A 12,100-nucleotide genomic window follows, 5' to 3' on the forward strand; every position below is an offset into this window, starting at 1 on the left:
TTAAAGTAATAAAAGAGGACGTGAGGAAATGGAAACATATTTCCTGCTCATGGGTTGGAAGGATTAACATCACCAAAATGGTATGCTCCCCAAAGCATTATACAGATACAATGCAGTTCCTTCAAGGATACCCATGACATTTTTCAAAGAAAAAAGTCAAATACTCCTGAAATTCATACGGAACAATAAACCCACTGCATATCCCAAGCAAGCCTTGGGCAAAAGGAAATGGAAGGCATCACTTTCCCCAACTTCAAACTGTACTACAAAGAAGTAACTAAAACAAAGCATAAGAGTATGAGAGCAGAAATGAAAAACTAGAAACAGAAATGAAGAGTATAGTTCATGGAGGATCCTAATATATTGAGTTTGAATGCCCTGGTTAGCTAGGGCTTCGATGTCCACTTCAGTCTCAACAGAATCAAAGGCCTTCTTTAAATCAATGGACATTAGACAGAGTGGCATCTTGAACTCCTGAGAAACCTCAATAAGCTTGGTTACCATGTGGATATGGTCAATCGTGCTGAATCCTTTTTGGAAACCGGCTTGCTCACATGGTTGTCCTTCATCTAGTGTTCTGCCAATCCTATTCAGGATGATTCAAGTGAACAGCTTGTAGATGACAGACAACAGGCAGATCGGGCAATAGTTGCCAATGTTGTGGATGTCCCCCTTCTTGTACAGTAGAACGGTCCTGCTGGTTTTCCACTGGGATAGAACCTTGCACTCAGACAGGTAGTCTGTGAAGAGCTGAGCCAATGTATTGACAAGTACTGGCAGCAGATTCTTCAGGTGTTCAGGTCTGTCCTTGTCTGGGCCGGGTGCTGTTCAATTCTTTACCGACGAAATGGCATGCCAGATTTTGGAACGGAGAATGCTGGGAACAACATAGCCATCCTGCAGAATTTGGTATGTGGGCAGATGGATGTGGTGAACGACGAATTCCGAGTAGAAGTCATGCCCTTCTGGAAGATGTGATAGATCCATAAGGACTTCGGAGGGCAGTCATTTTGATCTTGTAGTTGGTAAAGGACAGGCAGGCATTATGAATACTTTTCCCAGCCTTTGTTGCATCGGCCAGCACTGCTGCTCTTCTCTCTTTGAGTTCTTCCTTTATTGCTTCTCTACACCATTTTCCAAGCTTGGACATTAGCTTGCGGGTTCCTGAGGCACGCACCGAACCATGTTGACAAATGAGCTCGAGAGTTTTTGAAGACAGGCGTCTTTTTGTGGCTTTTTCCTCTCTCAGCGTTCCTTGAACAATCATGAAGTGCTGAACCAGTCAATTGTATTCCTTGTCGATGTCATCAAGGATGGCATCTTCTCAAGTTGCCGCAATAGTGCCAAAGAGCTCCATTTTGGGAGTTCTCTTTTTAAACTTTGCAGCCTTTTCTCCCCGCTCCATGAAGTAGATTTGTGCACGAAGGAGATGGTGGTCCGATCCCTTTTGGAATTTTGTGACAACAGGAACATCAGTCAGACAAAACTATCAATTGAATATGATGTGGTCAATTTCGTGGAACTGTCCACCGGGAGACTCCCATTGTCCAACACTCATATTTGGCCTTCTATGAATGGTTTTGGTCGATATGGATGGTTTTGGTCGACATGATGAACTCAGACAGTCTCTCACCCTGTTCCTTCCATTCTAGGCCATTGGTCCCGATGTGGAGTTCTTCGGCTGATCTTCTCGGTCCTATCTTGGCATGAAAATCACCAACAATGATCTTGTAGAAGGTGTGGTCTTCTTTATAGAACTTCTCTAGCTCCATGTAAAATTTCCCAATTTCTTCTTCATCGTAGTTGGATATTGGTGCGTAGATGATGAAGATAGAAACTGCCGGCAGTGAGCCACATTTATTCAAGTGTAAGCATCCAATTCGGGAAGTTAGACATTAGAATGAATCAATGCTCATGGCCAAGTTCATGTTGATGAGGACACCAACACCACCAACGCCTCTTTTGTCGCATGTTCCAAGAAGCAGTTCTTCTCCAGTGTCAAAAGTAGCGTGATGTGGTTGATGCCTTCTCATCTTGGTCAGACCAATGATGTCGTACTTGATCTTCTGTGCTTGCTCCATTAGGTCTTCAATGGATGCTTCTGATGCCAGCGTACGTACTGCTTCCACCAATCTCCAGCGACCCAGGGATCACACCCAGAAGCCCCATTCTGCTGGTGCCTTATGAATACCTCATCAGCCGACCTCTACTACCTCCACTACCCAGCCACTGCCACGCTTCAGGCTGCTTTCCGGATACTCGGGCCAAGTTTCACGCATGAGAAAAGCCCTACAGAACCAGGTAAGCGAAACTTTGTGAATTTGAACTCCAGGCTCAACAGGACCTGGAAACAGAGACCCTCTGCCTACTTCCACCAATCTCTGGCGACCCAGAGATCACACCCAGAAGCCCCTCCCTGCTGGTTCCAGATAAATACCTCATCGGCCAACCTCCACTACCTCCACTACCCAGCCGCCGCCATGCTCCAGACCGCTTTCCACATGACACATCATAAGTAACTTAATACCCATCTTCCAAATGGGTATTATGGGATCCAAATATGGTGTGAACCATGGGAACACTTATAAGGGCGATTAGAGACCACCTTAAAAGCCTCCATCCCTCTCAGAGAGCCCAGCAAGCTACCAAGAATATCCCACCCTCACGGTAGAGCCTGGCAAGCTACCCGTGGTGTATTCAATATATAAAAATAAAAACAGTTAAAAAAAGGGTCTCATTCCCCTGACCCTGAAAGAGCGCCCAATACGGCAGCATTAAGAAGGATGAGCAAGGAGAGGCTGATAAAATCTCAGGGTCGAACTAGGCTGCCAAAATAAAGAAGGACTAAAATGACTGTACTTTCAACGAAGAGTATAGTTAGTGATATAAAAAAAAACCTCATTAGAGGCTCTGAGAAGATGACTGAGAGGCTCCAAAATAAGATGAAGAAAAGCTCTAGAAAACAACAGAAGATGGGGAAAAGTCTGAAAAGAAATGAACAGCACACTAGAGAACTACAGGATGAGCAAGAGATGAGCAATATAAGAATCACTGAAGCCCTTGAGGACCAGGTAGGCAAATTTGATAAAGAACCAGTAGTTCTTTATCAAGAAATGGTGGTTAACAATTTCCCAGAGAAGAGGAATACAGGCAACCAAATACAAAAAGCCTAAAGGATACTGTGAAAATTGATTCAACTAGAAAAACTCCAAGACACATTATGCTCGGAATTCCAAAAAACACACTTGATCTTAGCCAAAAGGCCGAGAAGCGATGGGCTGGAGTGATAGCACAGTGGTAAGGCGTTTGCCTTGCATGCAGCCAGCCCAGCTGAGCCAGGTTCGATTCCTCCGCCCCTCTCGGAGAGCCCGGCAAGCTACCAAGAGTATCTCACCCGCAAGGCAGAGCCTGGCAAGCTCCCCGTGACGTATTCGATATGCTAAACACAGTAACAACAAGTCTCGCGATGGAGACATTACTGGGCCTGCTCGAGCAAATCAATGAACAACAGGAGGACCGTGTTTGTTTGTTTTTGTTTCCAAAAAACAGAAATAGAATATTGAAAGCAACAAGATCCAAAAAAGGAACTTACATACAAAGGAAAGCCCATAGACTCAAAGCATCTATTGAGACTCTACAAGCCAGAAGAGAATGGAGGGATAAAACACAAAAACGTAATGATATGAACACCTCATCCAGAATACTCTATCCAGCTAGTTCTGATTCAGATTTGAAGGAACTTATACAGAGTTTCATGGACAGGCAACAGCTTAGGGAATTCAAAGCTCTGAAACCAATTTTGCAAGAAGCATTAAAAGACCTTCTTTAAGGGACAGGGCAAACATTCCAGCATGTGGCACTGAGTATGACACACACTCTTGGAGCTAGAGTTGCTCTCCACTAGAGGAAGAAAGGAGATTAGCTCTATTCATCCAAATGTGTGTAGGTGTCACCACACACACACATACACACACACACACACACACACACACACACACGATCCCATATGTGGGGTAAAAAGAAAACTTAGTAAATGAACAACAAATGGTAGAAGTCATTGGAACTGAATACCTTGTCTACCAAACTGAGCTTACACGGGACGGGGAGCTTGAAAAGGGTCCTTGGGACAGCTTGGTCTGGTGGAGGGAAGTTAGGTCTCTACTTGATGGGTCTGATGTTGAAATGATGTATTCATGAGAAGTATGGTAAATAGTATTGGAAACTCCAGTATCTCAATAAAAATGGTTTTAAAAAAGAGCTTTTTTTTTAAGAGATGATGAATGAAAATTTCTGAGATAAGCTCTAATATTTATAACTCAAATGTTTTCCACACAATGAATAGAAGTAAATGCGACAAAATGTAAGCAAGTGTTAAATCTCAATGCAGAAGATGGGATATAAAAATTTCATAGCAGTCTGCCCTGTAGCATTTTTTTCTTCATAAAGGACCGAAAAAAAAGTAAGTTTCTAAAATGCCTTTACTCAAAATCAAAAGAGATTTCCAAGAATCAGAGGATTAAGAGCCACCTCACAGCCTCCAACCAGTTGTGTGCTGTAGACCGGCCACTGCTCCAGCCTCATCTCTCTCCATCGCTCACCCAGAGGCCCTGCTGCTGCTCACACAGCCAGGAACACCCTGCCCGGTCTCCCCTCGGCCAGCTCCCCTCCTTCACACAGGCACATTCCTTTTTGTCCAGCCTCTGTGTGACGCAGGCTGGCCAGAGGGGGCTGTCTCCTGACCACCAGGGCCACCTCCTGCCTGCTGTCACTGGTGCTCTTTGTTGAGTTTTCACCCCTGATGTGCTCTCTGCGTGGAGCCTCCTGGCTGACTGACTGGTCTCTTTCAGTTTAGAATACAGCGAATACCGAGTACATCTTGTGAGATGAATAGATTAATGAAATGAATCAATAGTATAGCCCTTAGGAATAGAATTAAAAATACAAATCTTTTTTTTCTCTCCAATGAATATTTAAATGAACTTAAAAAAAACATAAAAGTCCTTGAGATTCTTTCGGTAGGACACCAGGACTACACCAACCATATATAAAATTAAAAGGAAGAAACAGATCAATGCTCTTTGATTACGGAAAATAATGCTGCAATGATACTGTATCCATTTGGGGGGGGGCTGATATACCTATCACTTTTCAGCCTGATATTATCACTTTTAAGTATGGAATCAGCTCTGTGGTAAAGAAAGCAATAAAAGGTATCTTCTGGCTTGAAGGCTTTGTGTTTTGATTGTGTTTCGTACATAATCTATATAACAAATTTTTTCTCGATAAGAAAAGTTAAAATATAGAATCATGACGTATGAAGAGGAAGTTTTCTAGAATATATGGCCATCCATTCACTGATCTTTTCACTGCTCAGAACATTAACACACCACATGGCCATCCATTCACTGATCTAGTCACTGCTGATACCATCATCAAGCTACAATGCAGTGCCATCAGTGTGAGTCTATTCATTCTTAGCCCCAGTTCTAAGAACAGGCTGCCATATGGAAAATCCTCAAGTAAGTGACTACTTAAGTACATTTATTACTATATTCTGCTCAATTTTTAGTGAAATTTCATACCTGGTGCATTCATGCTGACTGAATATAAGTCTCACCAGGACCAGTTGCTGTTGTCAAAATCACCTGAGATTGTACATGTACAACGTAGCATTCAACCCTAGACTTTGCTTTGGTACATGAAATAACTGGTAGGGGTGTCACCTCATGAAATGTAGAGACCTTTCTAACGAAAGTAAAAGGGAATCAATAAGATCATTCCCCTTCTTTTTCAAATATTCTGAAACTAAAACAAACTTTGGGGTTTTGAGATGGGTTTTAAGTTTTATGATGACTGTTAAATTTACCACTTCTACTGAGAGTCAACAATAAAAATTAAAAGTACCTTTTTAACCCTGTAAAACATATACATTATGCGGACATTTTCTATACTTCATAGAGAGAGAACAGGACGTCAAAGTAGATGCGAAGTGACATGTGGGTGACAAGAGTTCTCTCCTGTCTGTGAGAAAGACAGACCACCTTATGGGATCGCAGGGGAGAACATTCTTTTCCTATTCCCTTTCTTAACTCTGACTTTTAGGGTGATCCACACCGGGGCATGCTTAATTTTTGTATAGGCTTTAGCTGTTATATGCCCTTCTCTATCGATTCGGGGCGGGGAGGGGGGTGGAAGAGCAACCAAAGAGGAGGGAACTTAAGGCTTAGAGCAGGCATAGCTGGGTTAGTGGTGGCCACAAGCCACACAGAAGCATGTGAGAGCAAAGGTACCCGGACTGTGGCACAGACCACTGAGCCTGCCAGCCCTCCTCCGGACAAGAAGTGCGCCGATCTCAAACTGAGAGCATTTGCCCTCTCCCTTGCAGTACATAAACAACAACAGGTATATGCAGGTACTGCCCCCCATGTACTGCACTCTCTGGGTGAGTCGAGATCAAAGGGAAATCCAGAAGAGAGACCAAGGCAAAGCTGAGTTTCCTGCTCGGTGCCTGAGCCGCGGACACGCGTCCAGGCCCTGCCCACTGAACTGAGTTGGTACTGGTGAGAAGCCGGTGCGAGTTCACAGGAATAAGACAGAGGGTGCGAGCTCACATTGGTCATCATGATTGTGAACATTCTTTGCAAGAAACGATAATAAATCTGATCACTTGATATGACGTGTGGCAGGCAGGAATATTTCTGAAGCAGCTTCTCGTGAGTTCTCCATTTTAAAGAGGCCGCAGCTCGCTGCTCAGCGGCCGTCAGTGCAGGAATCAACTCAGGCAGAGAGGCCAACTGAAAAAGGAAACACCAGGAGAATCGGTGATATTAAAAACCAATCAGCGGTAGCATTCGGTGCAATTATTCAGTCCGAGAGCACACTGGCAAGGGGAGTATCCTTGATCACTTCCAAATTTAGGAGGCATTGTGGTTGTCATAGGGAGATAATTGCATGATGCTCTAAATGATATTTTAAATTCGTAAGTAAAATGTATAGTCACTGGAGATAAAATTGTATATGGGGCTGGAGAGACAGCACAGTGGGTAGGGCGTTTGCCTTGCATGCAGCCGACCCAGGTTCGATTACCAGCATCCCATATGGTCCCCTGAGCACCACCAAGAGTAACTCCTGCGTGCAGAGCCACGAGTAACCCCTGCGCATTGCCAGGTGTGACCCAAAAAGCAAAAAAAATAAAAACTGTATAAATCATGACTGGGACTCAACTCCTCTCTAGTTGACTCCAATAGGAACTTCTCTGTCCAAAGAAAACTGTATCCGATTTTACTTTCAGCCGACTTTTACTTTCTAAATCCCTGCCTATTGTCCTTAGTTGCTATTCTTGGAATGACCTCTACTGCTGACAAAAACTAAAAATGAAAAATGTCAACTCCAATGACAACAAGTAAAACTCAAAGTAGAATAACTGCAGAATGAATTTATGATGTCCAAGGGACCCTCTTCAGTGGGGGACTATGTGAAGGGTTTCTTGTATATTCTTTCACTCAAAGAGTTTCTCATACATTCTCTCACTGAGCCTCACACAACTCTTTAGAGGAAGGTGTTGACATCGAGGTTCTGATGATACACTGATTTACCTTATTATCTTGAACACTGCTTTCTCCGCCAGTACACATAAGTTCCAGGATTTCTGGAAGATGATCTATAAGTGCATCTAGTACCTTTAAATAGAGACATCAATTATTTTGAGAGTGGTAACTAATTCTCACTTTGGTTAATGTCACACTCAGTTTCTACAAAGAAACAGTATTATTTACCATGTGATATTTTATGGATTTCTATTTTGCTACTCTACCATCATCTTGCTAGGAATCCTTAGAAACATGACCAATTAGGCATAACCAACTACTTTGATTAATTTTAAAAACTGATTAATATATCTGTGTCTTGACATTGTTTAAAGAGTCTGGGCAGCTACTTCTACAAACCATCATGCTCAAAAACTGCCTCATCACATTTAGAAAGTTTCTTTAACTATGGACTGAATAGGATTGCCATTCAATGCCTCTTTTGCAGACCACAACACCCAAAAGGAGAGAGAGAACAAAAGGGAATGCCCTGCCACAGAGCCAGGGTGGGATGGGGGGGGGGATGGGGGGTGGGAGGCATACTGGGACCAGTGGTGGTGGAGAATGGGCTCTGGTGGAGGGATGGGTACTCGATCATTGTATAATTGAAACCCAAGCACAAAAATTTGTAAATCTACAACTGTATCTCATGGTGTTTCACTAATAAAAATTTAAAAAATAAAGGTAAAGGTAAAGGTAAAGGCCCTCCCGTTGATCGTCGATTTGCTCGAGCGGGCCCAGTAACGTCTCCTTTGGAGACTTTGTTGTTACTGTGTCTGGCATATCGAATACTCTCGGTAGCTTGCCAGGCTCTCCGAAACAAATAAATAAATAGAAGTGTCTTTAATGAAAAACCAACTTCAGAGATGTCTAAATAGTGATGGCTGAGTTTTGACAAGGTAGTACTGATCATTTACATGACCGGGAGAGACTACCTGTGACACCAAAGTGACATTATTTCAAAGACTTCATAACTATATTTCCCAATGGTAAGGGGAGGAGATATAAAATGTGATATGACGTATGATTACAACTGTGCAGAATAAAAGCATTTATAGGAGCCAGAGAAAAGGACATGTACAGCACCCACCAAGCATGTGCAAGTGCCAGAGTTTGACACCAATACCACATACCCCCATTCCCCAGCCCCACTGAAAGAGTCAATGGCCTCCAAGCACCCCAGGCCCACACACAGAAGCAGAGCACTAGTGGAAGCACTAGTGGAAGGAGCCCCAGGTCTCTGAGCACCACTGAGTGTGGCCTTTATAAACTGTCAAAGAAAATTAGCCACAAATATTTTGAAACTTTTCCACAGAAAGACACTGAAAACTATATAGAAAATGAAAAAAATCTAACAAAATAGTAACATGGATGTAAGTAACGATTTTTTGGTCTACTTTTTGGCATTTCCTAAAGTTGCATGACTATATACATACATGTATATATATATATATATGTATATATATATATAATGGGATATGCTTTAAAACTATTTTTTCACTCTTCCAAGTTCAAGTTTACGATAGTAGCTTGAGGCTTCAGGGCTTACAGACAAAAGTTCATGCAAGTCCCAAGAAGCGTAAAGAAAATGGTACTTATCTATTCAAACAGCATAAAAGGAATAAAAAAACAAAGAGTAAAATGATTACAAATTACCTCCAGTGACTCATCTTCTAATAGTGTTATCAGTTCTTTATGTATTAAATATACTCCAGAATCCAGAAGCTTAGAAACCTAAAATGGAGCAATAAAGTCTCTTAGATTTACAATTACTAGACATAAAAAGGTCATAATAATAATTTTTTCAAATACAACCCATTAAGGGTCAGACAGACAGTAAAGCAGCTAAGGTGCTTGCCTTTCACATGTCCAACCCGGTTTGATCCCTCGAACCCCATACAGTCCCCCAAGCCTGACAGGAGTGCTCCCTGAACACAGAGCCAGGAGTAAGCCCTAGGCATAGCCAGGTGTGGCCCAAACAAACAAATCCCATTAGGTATCTCTCAAAATAAAGGTAGGCTACATTATAAATCTAATATCAGGCTACAGAAAATGCCAAGTGCGCACATAACCAGTTTTTAGCCTACTTTAGAGCGTGCAGACCAATGGGGTACAAAGTATAGAAAAATGAATTTGTCAAAGCCCATTTCCATAGCATAAGTAATACATAGCTTAGGGACATTCCCAGCTCTGATTAAAACAGCAAGTATCAGGGGCTATCCCAGACACAGCAACAGTTGTCCAGCTCCAGGCTCATAGACGACCATGTCCTACTCAGGGCCCATGGTGACAGGGACAGAGACAACCCCAAAGGCAAGCCGAACATCACACTTCCATCAGCATGGGAGGATAGGAAAGTTCTAGGCTGACAGAACACCTTTCTGAATGATTTTCTCCTTTCCCTCCAAACTCAAAGCCCACAGAAGCAAATTCATCAGTCTCTACTTCACCTGGATTTTGTTCCCCACATTTTGGGCTTCTGAGTAAGGTTTTATTTGGTGGGGGAGAGGGGAAGAGATTAGGAGAGATTCCTGGGGTTCCTTTTAAAGAATTTTAAAAACCTTCACGCTTATAGATGTTTTCTACAGAGCTGGGTTTATATAAGACAGAAACTGGGAAGGAACTTTGGGACACAACAGAAGACAGCAGGCTCTCTGGCGACAGGTGGGGTATTGGAATGATGCATGCATGAAAATTATTTGGCCGTATTGTATATTTGACATATGAATGTATGTATATGTCATTCATAATGTATATGAGCGACTCTAACAGATCTGGAGAAATAGTACAGAGAGGAGGAAGCTTGCCTTGACTGCAGATGACCTGGGTTCCATCTCTGGTACCCCATTATGGACTCAAGGCACTTCCAGGAGTGCTCCCTGAGTGCAGAGCCAGGAGTAAGCCTTGAGTACTACCAGCTGTGGCCTCCAAACCAAAATCAGATTATATAAACAATAAACAAAAGAACTATAACAAACACAGTTCTTTCACTGTTGACCCTTAGTATATATGTATGCATTTGTGGGGAGGTATGTTGCTAGTTTTTTCTCTTTCCCTGGAATTGCAGCACAAATATTCTTTCCTTTCTCAATGTTCTTTTAATCACATATAAACATATATGTATATGTTAAAAATGGATTCTTTTCTACATTTTGCTTTTTAAGTATATATATATATATATATAATCCCTCTAAGTCACTGTATCTAACTACTATACGGTATAAAAGTATCAGTTATAATAATTATATATAACATCATGATCACGATCATCCTGCTGTTCATCGATTTCCTCGAGCAGGCACCAGTAACGTCTCCTTCTTCCTAGCCCTGAGATTTTAAAAGAGCCATTTCAATGCTCTTTCAGGATTAGGAAAATGAGACCCATCATTGTTACTGGTATTTGGCATATTGAGTATGACACAGGAAGTTTGCCAGACTCTGCCATGCGGGCAGGATACTTTTGGTAGCCTGCCAGGTTTTCCAAAGGAAAAAAATAAGATGTCGCACGGCCGCAATTGTGGCCGCACGCTTCCGGGAGCTGGGTTTTGTAGTCTCTACATCTTGGCCATTGATGAGACCATATAATATAATATATGTTATATATAATATATGTTATATTATGTTATATAACATATAATGTATGTTATATTATAACATATAATATAATCAGTTATAATCTGTTATACTATATCAGTATCAGTTAATTTAGCAATTGATGATAGATATTTGCCTCCCTTCCCTTTTCTTCCCATTAATAATGTATTTAGTAAACATACAAAAGAAAAGCTTCACTCTATATGGTTGCTTCTGCCTTGTTGAAAATATTTTCAGAATTACATTTTTCTGAATACCACTGAACACCAAGAATAAAGTTATCACACAGTAAAGTTACGACTGGATCTATACTGTAATACTGTTAGGGAAATGTCAAAGGTGTCTTTATTTAAGAGGATAAACTTAAATTTACCACTCAGTCAAATGAAGTGGAGTATCACCAACAACCACCCTCACAGTATGATCAGGAGAATATAAAAACTAGTAACCCAGCCAATAGCTAGATCAGACTTCTCTGGCCTACCACCCATTTCAGAAAAACAACAACAACAACAACTCCGTGCCCCTCATGGAAATCTACCTTCTTTAAGCAAACAAACAGAAAGTGGTCCCCAACTACACCCAAGGCTACTATTAGCCCCCAGATGGTTCCATTACTCCCCAAGGGAGTAGCATCGCCCAGTTAAGGAAAAACCAAGCTAGATCTATAATTTCCAAACTTAGCTAGTGAGATAGTATAGAAATTAAGGCACTTGTATTGAATGCACCCACGCTGGTCCAAACCCCAACACTGCGTGTTGGGCACCACCAGGAGTGATCCCTGCGCTCAGAGCCCAAAGTAAGCTCTGAACATCAGCTGGGTGTGGTTCAAAAGTTTTTTTAATTGAAAAGAAAAAAAAACCCTCAACGTCGAGACTCATTTCTACCAGTGACATATACTCATTTTAATATGTGTATTC

The 12,100-nt window shown here is 41.9% G+C and overlaps 1 protein-coding gene across 2 annotated transcripts in view; it reads right to left on the reverse strand.

Moving 5' to 3' along the window:
• PPP4R4 (protein phosphatase 4 regulatory subunit 4) overlaps positions 1–12,100 on the reverse strand; it is a 121,646-nt gene that overhangs the window by 31,250 nt on the left and 78,296 nt on the right. For both annotated transcript variants that reach the window (XM_056133127.1, XM_056133128.1), the window contains 3 exons: positions 9,243–9,320; positions 7,596–7,679; positions 6,612–6,794 (listed from right to left, as the gene is read on the reverse strand). In XM_056133127.1, the coding sequence (XP_055989102.1) occupies positions 6,612–6,794; positions 7,596–7,679; positions 9,243–9,320 (345 nt within the window). The remainder of the gene's footprint in view (positions 1–6,611; positions 6,795–7,595; positions 7,680–9,242; positions 9,321–12,100) is intronic.

This window comes from Sorex fumeus, unplaced genomic scaffold (assembly GCF_029834395.1).
Source record: "Sorex fumeus unplaced genomic scaffold, SorFum_2.1 ptg000098l, whole genome shotgun sequence".
NCBI classification, from domain to species: domain Eukaryota; kingdom Metazoa; phylum Chordata; class Mammalia; order Eulipotyphla; family Soricidae; genus Sorex; species Sorex fumeus.